The sequence below is a fragment of the Macaca fascicularis genome, chromosome 7, assembly GCF_037993035.2.
Source record: "Macaca fascicularis isolate 582-1 chromosome 7, T2T-MFA8v1.1".
Classification (NCBI taxonomy): Eukaryota; Metazoa; Chordata; class Mammalia; order Primates; family Cercopithecidae; genus Macaca; species Macaca fascicularis.
In genome coordinates, this window is record NC_088381.1 from 89,048,659 (window position 1) to 89,069,654 (window position 20,996).

A 20,996-nucleotide genomic window follows, 5' to 3' on the forward strand; every position below is an offset into this window, starting at 1 on the left:
GAAAAGTAAAACTGGCACACTGCTCAAAGGGGATAAAATGTGAACAAACATACAGGTTTCCCAAAACAAACGTCCTGCACTATCTGTTATGGAAGCCCATCACATTTCTGTCTTCTCAACTCTTGATTTGCTACTTTCCAGTAGTATCTTACTTTGTCAAAGCCTTCTTTGTTGAGGCAGTCATTCCAGCTCTTCATGAACTCTCCAGGGAATTTGTCTTTGCTGAACACTCCAATCTTCTTTCCATTCTTGCTTTCTTTAATGGCTTCAATCATTTTGTCAAAGCTACTCTTATTACTTTCATTCTGTTAGTGTCACAGGGAAGAAAAGGGGTCTGTTAATTAGACATGTATGTTTTACCAATAACAGGTAGAGGAATATTCTAAACTATGGAAAAAATAAATTCTCCTCCCATCCCCACCTACTTTTTATTTTTAAAGAGACAAGGTCTTGCTCTACTACCCAGGGCAGAGCACAGTGGTGTGATCACAGCTCACTGCAACCTCGAACTCCCAGGTTCAAGCAATCCTGCCTCAGCCTCCCAAGTAGCTGGGACTATAGGTTCATGCTACCATGCCTGGATAAATTTTTTTTTTTTGAGACAGACTCTCGCTCTGTTGCCAGGCTGGAGTGCAGTGGCGCAGTCTACACTCACTGCAACCTCAGCCTCCTGGATTCAAGTGATTCTCATGCCTCAGCCTCCCAAGTAGCTGGGATTACAGGCGTGTGACAACATGCCTGGCTAACTTTTTATATTTTTAGTAGAGATGGGGTTTTGTTATCTTGCCCAGGCTGTCTTGAACTCCTGACCTCAAGTGATCCACTGCACCCAGCCTTCCTGAATAATTTTTGTATTTTTTGTAGAGATGGGGTTTTTGTCATGTTGCCCAGGCTCATCTGGAACTCCTGCGCTCGAGTGATCTGCTCACCTTGGCCTCTCAAAGTATTGGGATTACAGCCATTAGCCACCATGCCTGGCCCACTTGTAAGATGCCTTCCCATCTTTTTTTTTTTTTTCTTTTTGGGAGACGGAGTCTCGCTCTGTTGCCCAGGCTGGAGTATAGTGGTGCAATCTGTGCTCGCTGCAAGCTCCGCCTCCTGGGTTCACACCATTCTCCTACCTCAGCCTCCGGAGCAGCTGGGACTACAGGTGCCTGCCACCACGCCCGGCTACTTTTTTTGTATTTTTAGTAGAGACGGGGTTTCACCACATTAGTCAGGATGGTCTCGATCTCCTGACCTTGTAATCCACCCACCTCAGCCTCCCAAAGTGCTGGGATTGCAGGCGTGAGCCACCGCACCTGGCTGATGCCTTCCCATCTTTAAGGAAGATTGCAATATACCAAAAGTGAGCAAAACATTTCTTTAAATATTTTTATATACTCAGGTGAAAGTGCTGCCATACGTTGACCAGACTATTCCTTTTTTTAAGAGAAGGGGTCTCACATTGCCCAGGCTGGTCTCAAACACCTGCGCTCACTCAAGCAATCCTCCTATCTCAGACTCCTGAGTAGCTGGGACTACAGGTGTGTACCACCACGCCTGATACAACTATTCTTTTTCTTCAGGAAGTTAAGAAACTCAAACACATAAGTGAACAATATTCTGAGAAAACATCCTATGTTAGGTGGGCAGTATGACAAAAAAAAAATCACGTTTGATAAAAACTGGAAATGATTTATATCTAAGTTTCCTTAAGGATATTTAAGGTTATTTGCTCTAATTAAGGCACGCAGATGAAAACAAGTGTCCTCAAGACTGGAGACATAAAGTCAGTGTTCACCAGAATTTCACAGCCCATTTGTTTTGCTGCAGTACTGATAGGATTACTGAATTCTTTTCTTCCTAACAATGAAGACGTGACAGAACTTTGTAATTACAACAACAGCCACCTATAATTTCCCCTGCACATTCTTTCAAACTCCTATAAGGCATTTCCGTTCATCCCTTTTGAAGATTCTTCCACATTTATAACACATTATTAATCCTGACCTTTTCTCGTATTAGCAGTGTGATGGCAGGGGCTCCATTAGCATTCTCATTGCCCTTAGTGTTGGCAATCTGTTTCAAGAACTCCACTTTTTTCTTGCTGGCCATAAAGATGATCTTGTCATCACAAAAGACCATGATAGTATCAGTTAGTTCATAACCAAAGAGCCACGTCTATGGAAAAAGACAACAGTGACAATGGCATTTACAGATAGAAAAATTAATGCACTCATACAGATATACAGAAATACTTATATAAAAAAATAACATGTCTGAGATTAACTCCAAGGTAATCAGGCTGGGGAGTCTGGAGTGGACACAAATTAAGCAAGACTGGCCAAGAGTTGACAATTTATCAGAACAGGACAATGGGGTTCAAATGTATTATTTTCTCTACGTTTATATGCTTGAACTATCTATAATTAAAACCATCAGATCAGTTGAACAATTTGTGTTTACAGGAACTATATCAATATTTAGTAAAACAGAAATGGTTAAAACAAGGGACAGAGTGATACAGAACCATGTGTTACTACCTCCTCAATTACCAGTTGCCTACCAATTATTCATTTCTCCTTCTCAAAGAACTGACATTTTTAACTGGGGATACTGCCCAGCATGAAAACTCTATTTCCCATCCTTCCTTTCAGGTAAGTATGGTCATTAAGATCAAATTTTGGCCAATATGTCAAAAACGGAAGTACTGTGTGCAGCTTCAGCAAAGTCTTCTTAAAAAGAAAAGGTGGCCTCCCATTTTCTTCCCTGTCTCTATCTTTTTGCTTGGAATGTAGATGAAACACCTGGAATTCTAGAAGCCATTCTGTACCATGTGCCAGAGGGCTATGTTCTTTGGGTGGCAGAACAGAGAACTGGAAAAAGCCTGGGTCCCTGAAGACTATACATAAGGAAAAGAATATTTTGTTTAACTCGCTGTTACTTAGGTTTTTGTGTTATAGCAGCTAAATCCATATTAATTGATACTAACACTTCTTTTTCCTTATGTCCTAAACCACTGCTAAATCCAACTGAACTTTATGTGATGGTGAAAATACCATTTATTTGCTCTGTCCAATATGGTAGCCACTACCGAGTACCAGAAACAGCTGATGAGACTTGAGAAATTGAAATTTTTTAAAATAAGAGACAGGGTCTCACTGAGCTGCCCAGGCTGGAGTGCAATGGCACGATCTTGGCTTACTGCAACCTCTACCTCCTGGGCTCTTGCCATCCCCCTATCTCAGCCTCCTGAGTAGCTGGGACTACAGGTACACAGCCCCACACCTGGTTAATTTTTTTGTATTTCTTGTAAAGACAAGGTTTTGCCATGTTGCCCAGGCTGGTCTTGAACGCATGGGCTCAAGCAATCCACCTACCTCGGCCTCCCAAAGTGCTGGAATCACAGGCATGATCCACCGCACCCAGCCAGGAATTTAATTTTTAATGTGGCTACCATACTGAACAGTGAAGCAGATAATCCAACAACTCTAAGGGCTAAAAATTGCTGTAAATCTCTCACCTGTAAGGCAGTTGATTTGGCATAAACAATTTCTTCATCAACACCCACTGATACAACAATGGCATCAACGTTGGCATACTCATCTTCTCCTTTCTGAAAAGAGTGGGTAATCGTCACTTAATTTTCACATTAGCAAAACAGGAATACAGACTTCAATATTTACCTAGGATATGTATAATCTTTTCCTGATAGAAATGTCAAGTTTAAGGTACATGCCTGGTTGGCAGTCTTACAGCTATCCTATTTTTTGTTTTTACAGTACTTGTTAATTGTTGATAAATAACAAGAGAAATTATTCCTTAGTCCCCAGATCTATGCTTCATAGTTCAGGAAAACAGATCAGTGACAAACGTCCTATGTAATTCAAAGACATATTTTATTTTTAAAAATTTTATTATTTATTTATTTTTGAGACGGAGTTTCGCTCTTGTTGCCCAGGCTGGAGTGCAATGGTGCAATCTCGGCTCACTGCAACCTCCGCCTCCTGGGTTCAAGCAATTCTCCTGCCTCAGCCTCCCCAGTAGCTAGGATTATAGGCGCCCGCCACCACGCCAGGCTAATTTTTTGTATTTTTAGTAGAGACAGGATTTTATTACGTTGGCCAGGCTGGTCCTGAACTCCCGACTTCAGGTGATCCACACGCTTTGGCCTCCCAAAGTGCTGGAATTACAGGCATAAGCCACCGTGCCTGGCCCAAAGTAATTTTTTATATTCTAAAATCATCTTGCACTCTCAAACGATAGGCCACCTTCATCTCAGAATCTTTCAAGGAGTTATAATTTATGCAGAAATCTATATATGCCTTCTTTTTTGGTTCAGTCACAGCAATCTTAATAGAGAGATGTAAACCCGTGGTAAAATGAACACTTCAACAACATGAAATCACAGATGCCTGGCCAGGAAGCCATGGTAGTTTTCATCCTTATAGTTTTTGTCAACCTCAACACCAATGTCCTTCCTGGCTGATGGAGAAAAGGCAGTTCTTTATTTTTTTAAAAAGCTTTAAGACAGAATCACATAAAATTCAAAAGTATACAATGTAATGATTTTTAGCAGAATTATGCAACCATCACAATTTTGGAACATTTTAATCTCTCCAAAAACAAATGCTGTGTCCTTGAGCACAATCATTCCCCAACTCCCCCCTACCTCCATCTCAGCCCTAGACAACCACTAATCTGTCTCTATGGATTTGTCTACTCCGGACAATTCATATACATGGAATCAAATAACATGTGGCCTTTGTGTCTGGCTTCTTTCACTTGTTTTCAAGGTTCATCTGTGTTGTGGCACGCATCAATACTTCATTCCTTTCTACTGCTGAATATTTGATTGTGTAGATATACCACATTTTATCTATCCATTCATCAGTTGCAGGACACTTCCTCAGCCTCTCAAGTAGCTGGGACTACAGGTATGCACCACCATGACCAGCTAATTTTTGTATTTTTTAGTAGAGATGGGGGTTTCGTCATGTTGGCCAGGCTGGTCTCGAACTCCTGACCTCAAGTGATCTGCCTCCACTTGGCCTCCTGAAGTGCTGGGATTACAGGCACGAGCCACCATGCCCGGCCCTCACTGTAGTTTTGATTTGCATTTCTCTAATGGCTAATGATGTTGAGCATCATTTCATATGTTCACTGACAATTTGTATACATCTTGGAGAAATGCCTGTTCAGATCCTCTGCCATTTTGTAGCTGAGTTACCGCTTTATTATTGAGCTCTAAGAGTTTTTATATTCTAGACACAAGTCCCTTATCAGGATCTGCAGACATTTTCTCCTATTCTGTGCATTTTATTTTCACTTTCTTGATGGTATCCTTTGAAGCACCAAAGTTTCTAATTTTGAAGTAGTACAATTTATCTATTTTCTTTTTTATTTCGGAGTCAGAGTCTCACTCCATTCCCCAGGCTGGAGTGCACTTGCACGATCTCGGCTCACTGCAACCTCCGCCTCCTGGGTTCAAGCAATTCTCATGCTTCAGCATCCCAAGTAGTTGGGACTCCAGGCACCTGCCACCATGCCTGGCTAATTTTTGTATTTTTAGTAGAGATGAGGTTTTGCCATGTTGGCCAGGCTAGTCTTGAACTCCTAACTTAGAGTGATCTGCCTGCCTTGGCCTCCCATAATGCTAGGATCACAGGTGTAAGCCACTGTGCCTGGCCTATCTATTTTCTTGTGCTTTTGGTGTCATATCTAAGAAGATTCTGCCTAATTCAAGGTCACTCAGATTTACTTCATACTTCTTCTACAAGGATTTCATAGCTTTAGCTGTCACAGTTAGGTCTATGATTTGTTTTCAATTAATTTTTTTGTATGGTCTGAGGACTAACCCAACCTCCTTCTTTTACATTGAATATCTAGTTGTTACACCATCTGTTGAAAAGACTATTCATTTCTCATTGAATTGTCTTGACATCCCTGTCAAAAATAAAATGATCATAAATGTGAGGATTTATTTCTGAATTTTCATGTTTATTCCACTCTTCTATATGCCTACCCTTATGCCAGTACCATGATGTTTTGATTACTATAGCTTTGTAGTAAGTTTTGAAATCAAGACGTGTGAGTTCTCCAACCATCTGATATTCTTCAATAGCTCTATAAAGCCAAAAGACTGGTCATTCTGGGTTATAATTCTGACTTCCCCTATAAAGTCAAGATAAATGCATACATAAGACTCTTCCACATTTTTGGGCTTCTGCTTGTCAATAAGGATATATGACAGCAACTGAGTGTTCTGTTGTATGTCTCTACCACGACAAAATATATTATGCAAAGAAGTCACTACCCAGAAATTACATGCCTTTCCCCATTGACTTCAGTAAGAAATGTTTTCCTTCAGCTTGGTAAAAAGTTTTATCATTAGTTTCCACTGATAGTGAAATACTAATTGTAGTTAAAACTGCTAGTCCCTTGTATGAATCAAGGTAGTAGCACCAAACTACTTCTCCATTACCACACACTCAGGAAAAAAGGCCAGTTTCACTTAAGAATGTCCTTGATGAAGTAAAAATGATTACCATTACAAAATCCCAACCCTTGCATCTGTCTTTTAATATTCAATGTAAAGAAATAAGAAGTATAAATAAAGCACTTCTGTGTGCAGTGAATTTATGATGGTTGGCTCAAGGAAAAGCACTTGAATACGTATTTCAGTAGCAAACTAAACTAGCCATTTGAAGACCTGGATTAGCCGGGCATGGTAGTAGGTACCTGTAATCCCAGCTACTCGGGAGGCTGAGGAAGGAGAATTTCTTGAACCCGGGAGGTGGAGGTTGCAGGAAGCTGAGATTGCGTTACTGCACTCCAGCCTGGGTGACAGAGTAAGACTCTGTCTCAAAAAAAGAAAAAAAAAAGATAAATGAACAGATTTAACCCAAGAGGTCTAAACCTTACTGAACAGGAATTTCAGAAACAAAAGACATCACTAAGGAAATGCAGGGACTAAAATGATCAAATAATGCACCCTGGGACTGAAGAATGTGAGCTTGAGACTAAAAGGATTTCCCCAAAAGAGACATATCAAAGCACATTGCTGTGCAATTTCAAAACAGAAGGGATGATTCTAAATTTCAGAGAGGTTATATATGTATACTGGAAATAGAATCATATTGGCCTTCTCAAAAGTAACACTGAAAGCTCTGAAGCCAAATGGCTTCAAAATTCTGAGCAGAAAATGATTTTCAACACAGAATTTTATACCTACTACATTAACAAAGCCAACAGAGTTCACTTTGGTTAATTATATTATTAACCAAAAATGAGGACAGACTAACACTTTAAAGACATGCAAGGACTAAAGACATTTATATTCTATGCATCTTTTTTTTTTTTTTTTTTTTTTTTTTGCATGGGGTTACACTGGAGCTAGTGGTGAGCTTTTTATTTATTCTTTTTTTGAGACACAGTCTCACTCTGTTGCCCAGGCTGGAGTGCAATGGTACGATCTCAGCTCACTGCGGCCTCTGCCTACTGGGTTCAAGAGATTCTTGTGCCTCAGCCTCCTAAGTAGCTGGGATTACAGGAATGTGCCACCATGCCCGGTTAATTTCTGTATTTTTAGTAGAGATGGGGTTTTGCCATGTCGGCCAGGCTGGTCTTGAGCTCCTGGCCTCAAGTGATCTGCCCACCTTGGCCTCCCAAAATGCTGATATTACAGGCGTGAACGAACCACTGCACCCGGCCCATCTTTTCTTAGGAAGTTCTTAGAGAAAATATGCTAAACAAAAAACAAAGCAGAGGCTCTTAGGATATAGGGGACCCAATATTGGAAAGTTCTGAGGTTCAACAGGCCTAAAGAGTAACCTGTACAGATGGAGCAGGATAACGTGGGGGGTGGAAGTAGGGAGTGAGGTTGCTTAAAAAGAAACAGAATAAAATTCAATGAGTGTGAGAAATTTGGAATAAAAGATTGGTAACACTATGACAGACCTGTTGGAGAAAATTAAGGCTAGGGAGACTTTTTTAAAGGAGAAAAACTGAGGAAATCATTAATGCCAGGAAAAACAAAAAACTGCAAAAAAAAAAAAAAAAAAAAAGGAAAGTTAATCATACTTTATTACTTCACCCAGCAATGAAAACACTTATATGAACATAAACAATGTAAACAGTAACTACTGATTTTACTAAAACTTGTGGGGAAAAGTTATTAAGAAGGACGGATGTGTGATAAAGCAAGTATAACAAAATGTTAACTGTGTGGGTGGTGGGTATATAGGGTGTACTTAAAACTCAACCTGTCTGTAAAATTTTTCCTATCAATGTGTCAGGAGAAAAATGTTGATAGGGAAGTTGGAATGAGTGTGATGATACAAAGAAGTTAAATTCAGATCTACCATAAGTTAATAACGGTTAAAAATCCACAAATCAAGAAACAGTAGTATACACAGATATTATTTAGAAATATGAAAGAAACAAAAAACTCGAAGTGGTTGCCTCTGGGACAGGTGACTTTTTGTTTTAAGGCTTTTATTAGAACTACGATTTTTAAAAAACTATATTACTGATTAAAATAATTTTTAAAGTGAGAGTTAAGTAAAATATAAAACAGATGGCAAAGAATCTGCAAAAATTGCGAAGGTGGTATCTGGATGACAAAAGTTGGAGAAACAGTGCAGGAGAAGAACAATTATCTTCCTTTGAACCAAATGGGATACTGCCTTAAAAAAAGAAAATATTTTTGCAGTCTGGTTATAGCTAAATACCCATATAATCAGTTACTACTGTTCACTGAGTGACTACTACATGCCAGGCACTGTAGTTGTTAATAGGGATAAAAAGTAAATACAAAAGTAGAGATCTAGGGTTGGGTGTGGAGGCTCACACCTGTAATCCCAACACTTTGGGAGGCTGAGGCGGGTGGATTGCTTGAGGCCAGGAGTTAGAGACCAGCCTGACCAATATGGTGAAATTCCATCTCTACTAAAAATACAACAATTAGCCGACCATGGTGGCACACACCTGTAATCTCAACTACTCAGGAGGCTGAGACATGAGAATCACTTGAACCCGGGAGGCAGAGGTTACAGTGAGCTGAGAATGCATCACTGCATTCCAGCCTTGGTGACAGAGTGAGACTGTCTCAAAAAAACAAACAAACAAACAACAACAACAACAAAAAAAGTGGAGAACTAGATTATAAAAGCTGAGTAAGCAACATTTAAAAAAAATCTCAATCCATCTGGGCATTTATTTCCATCTAACCCTCTTTACTCAGCATTATTAAAAAGTTTCTTGGGGCCGGGTGCGGTGGCTCACGCCTGTAATCCCAGCACTTTGGGAGGCCGAGACGGGCGGATCACTAGGTCAGGAGATCGAGACCATCCTGGCTAACATGGTGAAACCCCGTCTCTACTAAAAATACAAAAAAAACTAGCCGGGTGTGGTGGCGGGTGCCTGTAGTCCCGGCTACTCGGGAGGCTGAGGCAGGAGAATGGCCTGAACCCGGGAGGCGGAGCTTGCAGTGAGCTGAGATCCGGCCACTGCACTCCAGCCTGGGCCACAGAGCAAGACTCCGTCTCAAAAAAAAAAAAAAAGTTTCTTGGCCAGGTGCAGTGACTTACACCTGTATTCTCAGCACTTTGGGATGCTGAGGTAGGTGGATCGCTTGAGCCCATGAGTTTGAGACCAGCCTGGGACAACATGGTGGAACCCTCTCTCCACAAAAAATTTAAAAAAAAAAAAAAAAAAAAAAAAAAGGCCAACTGTTGTGGTATGCACCTGTGGTCCTAGCTACTCAGGAGGCTGAGATGGAAGATCACCTGAGGCTGGGTTGGTTGAGGCTGCCGTGAGCTGTTACTGTGCCACGGCAATCCAGCCTCAGCCAGAGTGAAACTCTTTAAAACAAAAACAAAAACAAAAAAACCTCTCTCTATCCCACTCCAGAGATAAAGGAGCTGTTAAGAGGTGAGTGAGTGAAAGTAATCCTCTGCGGGACTGAAATAACAGGAAATGTCTATACAGCTAGCTCTCCTTATCTGTGGATTCAACTGTGTACTGAAAATTAAAATGGCCAAACATTTTTCTATGTCATTACCCCCTAAAAACTAAGTATAACTATTATTTACACAGCACTTACACTGTACTAGGTATTAAAGTAATCTAGAAATCAAAAATAATGAGAGGATATACATAGACTATGCAAACATGGTGCCATTTTGTATCAGGGACTTGAGCATCCTTTGATTTAGGTAACTAGGTATGTCCTGGAACCAATCCCCAACAGATACAGATGGAAGACTGAATTTTTTTTTTTTTTTTTTTTTTAGAAATGGGCTCTCACTATGTTGCCCAGGCTGGTCTTAAACTCCTGGACTCAGGTAATCCTTCCACCTCAGTCTCTGGAGTAGCTGGGATTATACAGGTATAAGCTACTACGTATTTTTTTAAATCCTTCCTGAGCCACAGAAGACAGCTGTTGAATCTTAAGAGAACCCAGAACAAGAAACTAAGCTACCATAAAAATGTGCAAAGAGCCAGAAAGCTCCACTCAAGAGAAGCAATGACACTCTAATTCATTAGCTTCTTCAAAGGCATAAAGTTTCTTTGGGGTCAGTCTTCCACCACCCCAATCCTGACAGTTGGAGTAGGCTCACATGAATGTGAGTATTCCTTCTGAAAACAAATCTTTTTGACATTTTATGGAATTCTTTGAGATAAAAGGCAGATGAATGAAGTCAAGGTCCACTCATAGCAGAATGTCCCAACAGGTAGGTCTCAAATGATAATCAGATATGCCTGGAAATTGTGCCCCTCAGTCCTCAAAGCAGCTGGAACCTTAGGATGGTAGATAACCTCTTTTGTTTCTCCCAATGAGCAGCACTAATCATATTACTTGGTTAAAAATAATCATAATCATGAAAAGGCTGGCAATCTCTGAATAAGGATCTAGCAAGCATAAGAGGACAAAGAAGCATGCAGCCCATTTCCATGATCCACCACTACCACTTGGGATATTCTAATAATACAGAGAAGGTGCTGCAAATCCTTTCTGCTCTTAGCAGCTCTCACTTAAAAAACAAGAGGCAAGACTGGATCTAGACTCCAGGAGTCATAAAACAGTAGTACATTCTAGTCACTGTAAAAGGTCTCTTGTTGATTTTTGACTAACTCCATTTTCCCATCTCTAAAATGACACGGTTTACTTAGATACAAGGCTTAATACTTTTGAAATTTCTATTCAGTTAAAAGTACGTGATAACTGCAATTGTTTTTAGGCATAAGTTATGAAAGTTATAATTAATAAATAGTATATTTTATTTGCAATAGCCTCAAAATATGTACCTAACTGAAAATTAACTTGCAGATAGGTAAGGTTAGTTCCTACTCTTATTTTTAAAAAAGGAAAGAAAAAGGTTAGTAGCTTATCAGTTCTCTACAATCCTGTGTACTTGTATTTGGAGTGCTGGAACTACCAGGTTCAACTACTACAGCTTTTAAGGGCTTATAATCAAGAGTATTTAAAATTAAAAAGTGGGTGTGGAACCCAAATCATTTTTTAGTTAATTTTAGTCACAACTGAGTTTTTTTTTTTTTTTTTTTTTTTTTCAGATGGAAGCTGAAAGCAAAAGGCTTGGGATTTCTCTCTTTCTTTTATTTATTTATTTATTTATTTATTTATTTATTTATTTATTTTTTAAAGACAGGGTTTCATCCAGGGTGGAGTGCAGTCGCGCGATCACAGCTCACTGCAGCCTCAAACTCCTGGGCTCAAGGAATCCTTCCGCCTCAGCATCCCAAGTAGCTGGGACTACAGGAACACACCACCATGCCTGGCTAATTTATTTGCTGCTTCTTTTTTTGTAGAGATGGGGGCCTCATCATCTTGCCCAGGCTGGTCTTCAACTCCTGGCCTAGTGCTGGGATTACAGGCATGAGCCACGGTGCCCAGGCAGGATTGGAATTTTTACCATTAACTTCAATTTATTCTATTTCAATCCCAGTTTTCTCATTAAAAAAAGAAAAGGAGTAAAAGAGAAAAAAGTTATACAACACACCTATATATCCCACTATCTTTCTGCTATATCCAGGAGGATAAACAACCAGCTTTAACCCAGGAAACTACTATCTCTAATTAAGTATATCAGAATGGAAGCACTGTAGGCTGAAAAGACTGCATACACAAAGAACTTCTACAGGTGGGTTCTGGACATATTAACACAAAAGCAGTCTTTTGTGTTAATAAAAAGTCTTATTCAAGTAAGTTTTTCATCCACAGGTTTTGTTAACTGGTACATTTTTACATAGACTTGGCGCATAACTTTATTTACACCATCAGTGTCTTATCAATGTCTAACATTCTCCCAAGATGATGTCATTAAGGTAGTAAAAGGACCAAGATAAACTTCAGTGATTTTTGAGAAACAAAAAAAACGGTGGGTGGGAAATAACTTTCATGGATTTACAGACGATCATTTTATATTAGGTTTGCCAGGCCACAGTTAATTTGTAATGAAAGGGAATTTAGAGCTACAGATTAGTTTTCATGAATGGTACAGAGAATGAAATGATTTGATGAATCTGAATCACTGAGACTAGAAACAATTTTCGTATCAAAGGTTTATAGTTTCAGGGTTTATGGGTAGAAGAGAGGGTTTCGGATTTTTAGTACTTACTGATCATTAAAAAGTATCAAGATTTTAAAATGTTTTTCTAACATAGATTATGTTCAAATAATAATATGACACTGAGAGAAGGTGCAAAAAATCATTTGGTAGAAAATCAAAAAATTTTAAAAAATAAAATGTTCAGCATTCATCTAGCATTTAGTTCTTATTTTTGCTTTTCATAAAATGCAACAGAGAATCAATTTTATTTTCAATTATTTAATGTATTTAGCCTCAAAAGATGAAACATGCACGGGCACCTTTAATATGAATGGCAAGGAAACAACCAATTTTAATGGCTTGGTTTTAGTAGATGATCAGTTTGAAAGATAATTATTTACAATGCTGAAATGAGAACTGATCATTTTTCTCAAAACGTTTTTCAGGTTAAAAAAAAATCTTTATTAGTTGTATCTTCCCTTAATGACAGGGTTCAGGGGCAAGACTTAAGCTAGCCAACTCAGACTACATCACAGAATGCAACCAAATGTTTGCTCAATTAGTAAGTTAACATCATAAAAATAAGTTTTAACTGTGGACGATTTTAAAGCAGCAAAACTGCCGAATCTTTAAAAAACTGGGAACTGCCACAGCTCTTTTAATGAACACGTGCCCCGGATACGCTACCAAGGAACTAATAAGGTTTTAGGCATCGTTTTGTTTTGTTTTGGTATTACTAATGTCTGCAGGCTTTCAGCGTTAGGTCTCTCTCTGTAACCCACAGCAGGGCCTAGAACATGAGGCGGTTGCGCGTGAGCAGTATTTCTTTTTTTAACTCCAGGAAATGCCCCGCGAACGATAAACGCTAACAGCCCGACTGACATCCTTCTTGCCCTTCCATCTCTTCTTTACGAAAACGGTTATAACCCTGGCGGGACAAGGGGTGGAACATTGTGGTTTTGAAGGGACGGAGCGAGTGCGTGGGTGCGTGAGAACACGGCAGGAAGGGGCAACGAGACGTGACCACTAAGCAGGGGGGAAGGATGTTGCCTCTTCTAGGGCGGGAAGAGACTGCGAGAGGTGCTGTTATGCATGACCAAGGCTGGCACGCGGGGAAGATGGTGATGGCCGCAGGACAGGGTGAATGCGAGGGATTCCCTGTTAAGGGGCAGCGTTCGTGGCCGCCTCCGGTGAACGATTCGGGAGCAACGAAAAGGGTGAGGCACTGAACCCGGGAATTCCTGACCGAAAGAGAAAAAAGGGCGCCGAGAAACAGGGTTATTATGGGATGGCTGAAGGGGCTCCCTAGGAAAAATTACAGGATCTTCCTCACCCGCCAATTGCTGTACAGTCTCTTCACTCGCCGATAATAAGCGTCTTTGTCCAGAGTCACAGCCATAGCCCCAGACGCCGCTTCTCCTCGGGTTCCGAGAATCACGCGAGGTCCCGGCTCCGCCACCCGCTCTCGGCCCAGGAATCCCGCACTCTCCCAATGACCCGGAAGTATCGACCTCAAAGATGCCCTTTCCGCTTCCGGGTCCCGACAGCGTTAGGGATTTCTTTTTTTTTTTTTTTCCCCCCAATCCTCTTTCGGATGGGCGGGGGAAAGACAGAAAGAAAAACAGGGGAAAATCAACAAAATGTGCGAGGCAAGCAGTCGATTTTCGCGGGGTTTTCTTGTCAACTTCGCCACTGCCGCACGCGAATCGACGTCGTCACGTGACGCTCTGCCTCCGCCCTTAACTCAGCCCAGCCGCGGTTTCCAGGACCTCAAGACTTTTTGCCTAGGCGGCAGCCGCTAGGCGAAGCGAAGGAGGTGGTGCCTGCACCGCCCCACAAGAGCTGCCGCGCGCGGGTGTAATAGCTCCACCCCATTTGCAAAGGAAGGGGGAGCGGAAAGAGCGGGATCTAGCGTGGGATAAAAGTGGTAATACTACAGTGTAACTGGGCATGCGCCCCTCCTGGAAATGATGGGAATGCAAAAGCCTTTAACTGCTCCAGAGCTGGAGGGATCCTCGGTGCCAGGATGCTGGGTCGAGCCGCGGGGACAGAGAACTCATACCAGGGAAATGGAACCCAGCCTCGCGATAAACTACGACCCAAGCTATGGGGAGGAACCTAGCTTTCGAAAGGAAAATAGTATGTCCAAGCTTTAACTGAGCAGTGGGATAGTATAAGTCAGAGGAAACAAATGACCTGAGGGGCTCCACAAACTTTTAGTTCCTTCCCACAACCCCAACGCCTGAGCCAGTCGTGGCAGCATCCTTCCAGTGAGCCAGTCCCCTTGCTGCAGTTCATGAAAACTGACACTATTCTAGGGATTACCCCAAATAACCGTTACTTCAGTTAATTACTAACAAAATGTAAATGGTTCCTGATGACATTCTTGCTCCCCGTCTCTTTTAAAAACTTGGAGTTTGAATCCAGAAGTTTGCCTACCTAGCATTTACCTTAAATAATTCCCTTGCCTTTAGCCAGCTGGACAGTCTACATTTATATATACCCTTTAGAGGAGTACAGATGACTTGGTCTGCTCTATCCAAGGTAACTTAGTATGAATAGTATTGAACTTCAGGAAAGTGGTGCTGAAATTACCCACTATGAACAACTCAAAATCAATGCTCACATTGGGTTTGAGCAAATATAGAACCAAGGAAGAGTGGAAAAGGATTAACTTAAATTTATTAATGCCAAGGGAAGGAAGGTAACAGTTCCTGACCCTCCAGCTGTATCCACAGTTCGGCCAGGAACAGGCTCTGCCAGAGGCTAGGGCCAGCGCTACATAGTCTGTGGTTAATGGAGGTGACTAGGGAGGGGTGAGCGCACCAGCTGCTCTAGTCTCCTTTCCTTCCCCAGAAATGAGGAAGTGGTCATGTATTATTTTAGGAGTTCCCCTGCCCACCCAATCCTCTCATAATTGGGAGCAATCAGGTACATTTTTTTTTTCCTTTTCACCTCCTGGAGTCCTGGACTTCCCCACATCTCCCCTGCCCCTCCCACGTTTCCATAGTCCAAGGGCCAGAGTAAATGAAAAATACAGCAGCCGCCCAAGCAATGGGGCCCATGCTGGGGCTTCAGTCATCAGCATCTTCACTGGAGTCTGAGTTAGCTGGCATCATAGGATCATCAATGAGTGAGAAGTCCCTTTCTGAGCTATCATAGCCCTGAGATAAATCATCATCATCTTCTTCATCCTCATCGTCATCCTCCTCAGGTTGCAGTGGTGGCAACCGCAAGGTAGTACCAGAGGCGGCAGTCGCTGGTGAAGAGGGGTAGCCAGGGGCTCTCAAGCCTGGATGGTGATGGTGGTGATGGTGGGGGTGGGGGTGGTGGTGGTGGTGATGAAGCATGGTGCTGGAGTCTACATGAGGGGATGATGCTGCACCACCCATCACAAATGGCATAAAAGGCAAAGATGCAGAAGTGGCACTGCTGTGACCCAAAGATGATACAGACTGTAGGCCACTACTGCTGTGTTGGAACGTGTTATGCAGAGATAGAGACCCAGTGCTTCCACCCTGCATGAGGGCCATCATCTTAGAAAGGTCTGGTCGCATCCTACGGGCCCGCTTCTTGCTGCTCTCTGGTGCAATAGGCCCTGGCAAAACCCGGTTGAACACTGTTTCAGTGTGATGACCCTAGGAGGAGAGAATAGAAGATAATAAAAAGAATGGGGAAAAAAGAAAAGAAACCAAAGCCAATGGAGTCCTAGCTTACAATGCTTTTTTACTGAATGTACTTTAGAAGAGGCAAAACAAGCATAGCCATACTAGGCTTGATTGGTGGTAATGGGAAGGAGGAAATGCTGGACTTAGCTGGTTGAAACATTCTGATACTGAAGGTAACATCAATGATTTCATACTGAAACTCATATTAACCAGCTTTTGCTTTTTTCACCCATGACTATATTGTATCTTCAGTCAACCATTTCACAAATGCTTACCTTTGTTAAGAAGGGGTGTGGGTAAGACAATGAATGAATTAGTAAATGCACATAAAAAAACACTTAAGTGTCTCCTGATGGCAAGTTGTTCACCTGTTCTTACTATGTGAAGTGTAGCACAACTATATTGACATTTACAATAATATCCTCTATTAGCACATCAAAGCAGGGTGAATTCAAGACAGGTCAAAGACTTCTAAATGTCTAGAACACCAAAAAACTGTCAGAAACTCCTCACCAAATTTAGTAAAATAATTTTTGTTCCACATTGATAAAAAACATATATCTGAATTTTAAATGGCTTCTTCTAGATGTTCTGACTAAAAATTCTGATTAAGTTCATTGAAGCTAGAAGTTATTCCTGCAGGTTCCAGGAATAACGTAGTGCTAGATTCACTGTCAATTCTATATTAAGAATTCTGGGCCGGGCGTGGTGGCTCATGCCTGTAATCCCAGCACTTTGGGAGGCTGAGGCAGGCAGATCACTTGAGGTTTAGGAGTTCGAGACCACCCTCGCCAACATGGCGAAACTCTGTCTCTACTAAAAATATCAAAATTAGCTGAGTGTCAGCCAGGTGCGGTGGCTCACGCCTGTAATCCTAGCACTTTGGGAGGCTGAAGCAGGCAGATCACCTGAGGTCGGGAGTTTGAGACCAGCCTGACCAACATGGAGAAACTCCATCTCTACTAAAAATACAAAAAATTAGCTGGGTATGGTGCCACATGCCTGTAATCCCAGCTACTGGGGAAGCTGAAGCAGGAAAGTCGCTTGAACCCAGGAGGCAGAGATCGCGGTGAGCCGAGATCGTGCCATTGTACTCCAGCCTGGGCAACAAGAGTGAAACTCTGTCTCAAAAAAAAAAAAAAAAAAAAAAAAAAAAATTAGCTGGGTGTGGTGGTGCATGGCTGCAATCCCAGTTACTCAGAAGGCTGAGGCAGGAGAATCGCTTAAACCCAGGAGGTGGAGGTTGCAGTGAGCTGAGATTATGCCACTGCACTCCAGCCTGGGTAACAGAACGAGACTCTGTCTCAAAAAATAAATAAATAAATAAATAAATTCTGTACTAGTCATATTAGGATTTTCTGTGATTTTCTATGATATTTCTTAAGAGTTTCAATTGACTATAAGGGAGTAGCAGAAGTACTTGAGGTAAAAATAGGTAACAGTGAAGGAAAAGCCCTTCTTACAGGCTGCTCTCTAATGTTAAATTGAAGACAGAGATGGCATTATCCTTCTAGCCACCAGCCTTTCCCATGTCAACCATTCTGTTTATTGCACTCTTGTTCTCATCGAGGCTAACAGGGAAAACTGAAACATTCTTCCATGGTAACACTTCCATCAATATAAAAATAAGCCTCATAAATCTACATATATTTTGCATTTCAAACTTGTTAAATGCAAAATACTGATAGTTTACTTTAAAATTAATTTTGTTAAAAGATATTCCATGTGGTTATACAGACACATAAATATATGGTATGCACATAGCCTTCCATATCCATGGATTCAACCATCTGTGGATTGAAAATATTTGAAAACAACAAAAAACTAAAAAAGAAAAAGAGAAAATAATACAAATTTTAAAACAATACAGTGTAACAACTATTTACATAGCATTTATATTGTGTTAGGTATTATAAGTAATCAAGAGATTAAAGTATATCAGGAAGTGTGTAGGTTACATGGAAATACTACATGATTTTATTTTTTATTTATTTATTTATTTATTTACTTATTTATTATTTTTAAGACAGGGTCTCACACTCTATTGCCCAGGCTGGAGTGCAGTGGCATCATCATGGCTCACTGCAGCCTCAGCCTCTGGGCTCAAGTGATCCTCCTGCCTCAGCTTCCCCATAGCTGAGACTACAGGATTGCACCACCAGGCCCAGCTAATTTTTTTTATTTTTTGTAGAGATAAGGTCCCAGTGGGGTCCCCAGGCTGGTCTTGAACTCCTGGGTACAAGTGATCCTCTTGCCTCAGCGTCCCAAAGTGCTGGGATTACAGGTAAGAGCCGCCACACCTGCCCCTACACCATTTTATATATAAAGGACTTCAGCATCCACGGATTCTGGTATCTGGGGGGGTCCTGGAACCAATCCCTCACAGATACCGAGGGATGACTATATGTGTATAAAGATTTCTGTAGAAGATCAAATGGGGGAATGATTAGATAAGGCAAGTGCTAATCCATTTTAAATGACTCTACCAAACAATGATTTATGTATGCTTTAAAAATACAACTACTGACCAGGCGCTATGGCTCACGTCTGTAATCCCAACACTTTGGAAGGCTGAGGCGGATCACGAGGTCAGTAGTTCGAGACCAGCCTGACCAACATAGTGAAACCCCATCTCTACTAAAAATACAAAAATTAGCTGGGCGTGGTGGCACACACCTGTAATCCCAGCTACTTGGGAGGCTGAGGCAGGAGAATCACTTGAACCTGGGAGGTGGAGGTTACAGTGAGCTGAGATCAGTCCATTGCACTCCGCCTGGGCAACAGAGCGAGACTCCATCTCAAAGAAAAAAAAAAATTACTATTGACCGGGCACAGTGGCTCATGCCTGTAATCCCAGTACTTTGGGAGGCTGAGGCAGGTGGATCACCTGAGGTTGGGAGTTTGAGAAGAGTCTGGCCAACATGGCAAACCTTCTTCCTATTAAAAATACAAAAATTAGCTGGGCATGGTAGCATGCACCAGTGGTCCCAGCTACTCGGGAGACTGAGGCAAGAGAATCACTTGAACCGGGGATGCAGAAGTTGCCATGAGCTGAAATTGTGCCACTGCACTCCAGCCTGGGTGACAGGGCAAGACTCTGTCTCAAAAAAATAAAAAACTAAAAAAAAATACAACTATTGCAGAAAGTAAGGTAAGCATAGCCAAGAGAAACTTTTGCAGTTGTAATCTGGTGGAAAGAAGAAACTATGGGTACTTAATCCACCAAATGGCCTATTATCCATCATAAAAGTATAAGTAAATTTGAAAATACAGAATAACTTAATGGCCAAATTTATTATTACAAATTATAAAACATAGTTTCCTCTGCTTTTTCCATTACTGGCATATTATTAGTGATTCTCAACCTTTTATATATTGGGAAATCTCATGACTATTTTCCTTAGTAGACCTGTCCAAACACTTCTAAAATATATAGAATTAGAAAACTTAAGGCCGGGTGCAGTGGCTCAAGCCTGTAATCCCAACATTTTGGGAGGCCGAAGTGGGTGGATCACGAGGTCAGGAGTTCAAGACCAGCCTGGCCAAGATGGTGAAACCCCATCTCTACTAAAAATACAAAAATTAGCCAGGCGCAGTAGCAGGTGCCTGTAATCCCAGCTACTCAGGAGGCTGACGCAGGAGAATGCTTGAACCCAAGATTGCACCCGAGATTGCACTACTGCACTCCAGCCTGGGCGACAGCAGAGTGAGACTCTGTCTCAAAACCAAAACCAAAACCAAAACCAAAAACAAAAAACAAAAAAACTGGTTTCCTTATTGGTGAACGCAAGATAATTTTTCACAGAAACATACATAGGAAAAAAGATAAATAACATTAGTCACAATCATCATTGAAAGCCTTTAATGTCACATCTAGTGTGGGAACAGAGTGGTAATGCTGCAATTTCTCTCACCTTTTTCCCATTTCTAGAGTTAGCTGTCTGTACTGGTTCCATTCCCAAACAGTTCAATTCTGCCTTATTATTTTTTTTACATCTTTGCCACTTCTGTTTTCTGCGATCTTCCATATACTGCAATAGAAAAAAATCAGTTATCCTACAGGAATAGAAATTTTCTGTGGAGTAATTATTAAAGTACTAGTGTCTTTTGTTTGATAATAAATGCTTATTATATAGATAAAGGATTAATCCTAGTGGAAAACTGTCATTAAGTGGGATCTCTCCAAAAAATATTAGGTGGTTTATATAATAGTTCAATAGTAAATATTTGCCTAGCACTTAAGGTACTTCAACATTATTTTATTTTGGGCATCACAACTGTGAGGTTGGAAGACTGGGTATTACTAATTATTACCCTTATCTTACAGATACAGAAATGATGATATAGTATGTCATACTTTCTCTTTCTCATGCAGCTTAAATACCAAAGGAATGACTTTAAATCTTGCTGGATGGGACTGCCACTCACCGCTAGAAATCGGGGATCAACAGCAAACTCTGGATGACCCTGTAACCACATCTCCAGTTCAGCCCGGCGAGGGGCATCCTCACCCACCAGCAAAGTACCATCCACCTTATTGATGACGGGGATCCGGGTCTCCAGGTCCACATCAAGGTGATTAGGCTCTTCCATGCACTCCACCTCCAGCTGCAAACCCAGAATCCACCCCCATGAGCACATACTCTTCTTTGGGGGAGGGAGGGAGGGGGAGCAGAGCCAATGGTAGTCATGAAATGACTCTAGTATTTTCCATTCCCTCAATCCCACTGCCTTCATCAATTATTGGGAATAAAAAGACAATCTAATCATCAGG

The 20,996-nt window shown here is 41.3% G+C and overlaps 2 protein-coding genes and 1 long non-coding RNA gene across 22 annotated transcripts in view; 1 reads left to right on the plus strand and 2 right to left on the minus strand.

The window, feature by feature from the left end:
• Positions 1 to 14,045, minus strand: part of SUPT16H (SPT16 homolog, facilitates chromatin remodeling subunit) — a 34,430-nt gene extending 20,385 nt beyond the window's left edge. Inside the window, exons 1-4 of the mRNA XM_005560782.4 lie at positions 13,888 to 14,045; positions 3,506 to 3,598; positions 1,993 to 2,163; positions 153 to 305 (exon numbers count right to left, since the gene is read on the minus strand). Of these exons, the coding sequence (XP_005560839.1) occupies positions 153 to 305; positions 1,993 to 2,163; positions 3,506 to 3,598; positions 13,888 to 13,953 (483 nt within the window). The 5' untranslated portion in view covers positions 13,954 to 14,045. The remainder of the gene's footprint in view (positions 1 to 152; positions 306 to 1,992; positions 2,164 to 3,505; positions 3,599 to 13,887) is intronic.
• On the plus strand, positions 13,587 to 20,994 carry LOC107130349 (uncharacterized). The gene is made up of 2 exons (XR_001492351.3): positions 13,587 to 13,771; positions 20,598 to 20,994. It is a non-coding gene; the product is annotated as an uncharacterized lncRNA (long non-coding RNA).
• CHD8 (chromodomain helicase DNA binding protein 8) overlaps positions 15,220 to 20,996 on the minus strand; it is a 67,990-nt gene continuing 62,213 nt past the window's right edge. For 18 of the 20 annotated variants that reach the window (XR_012415525.1, XR_012415524.1, XM_073996906.1 and 15 more), the window contains 3 exons: positions 20,651 to 20,830; positions 20,137 to 20,253; positions 15,220 to 16,192 (listed from right to left, as the gene is read on the minus strand). Coding sequence is in view for 18 of the 20 variants with exons in the window: in XM_073996906.1 (XP_073853007.1) it covers positions 15,629 to 16,192; positions 20,137 to 20,253; positions 20,651 to 20,830 (861 nt within the window). In the remaining 2 variants the exon portion in view is untranslated. The remainder of the gene's footprint in view (positions 16,193 to 20,136; positions 20,254 to 20,650; positions 20,831 to 20,996) is intronic. The other 2 variants (XM_073996904.1, XM_073996903.1) reach the window with 1 other exon arrangement.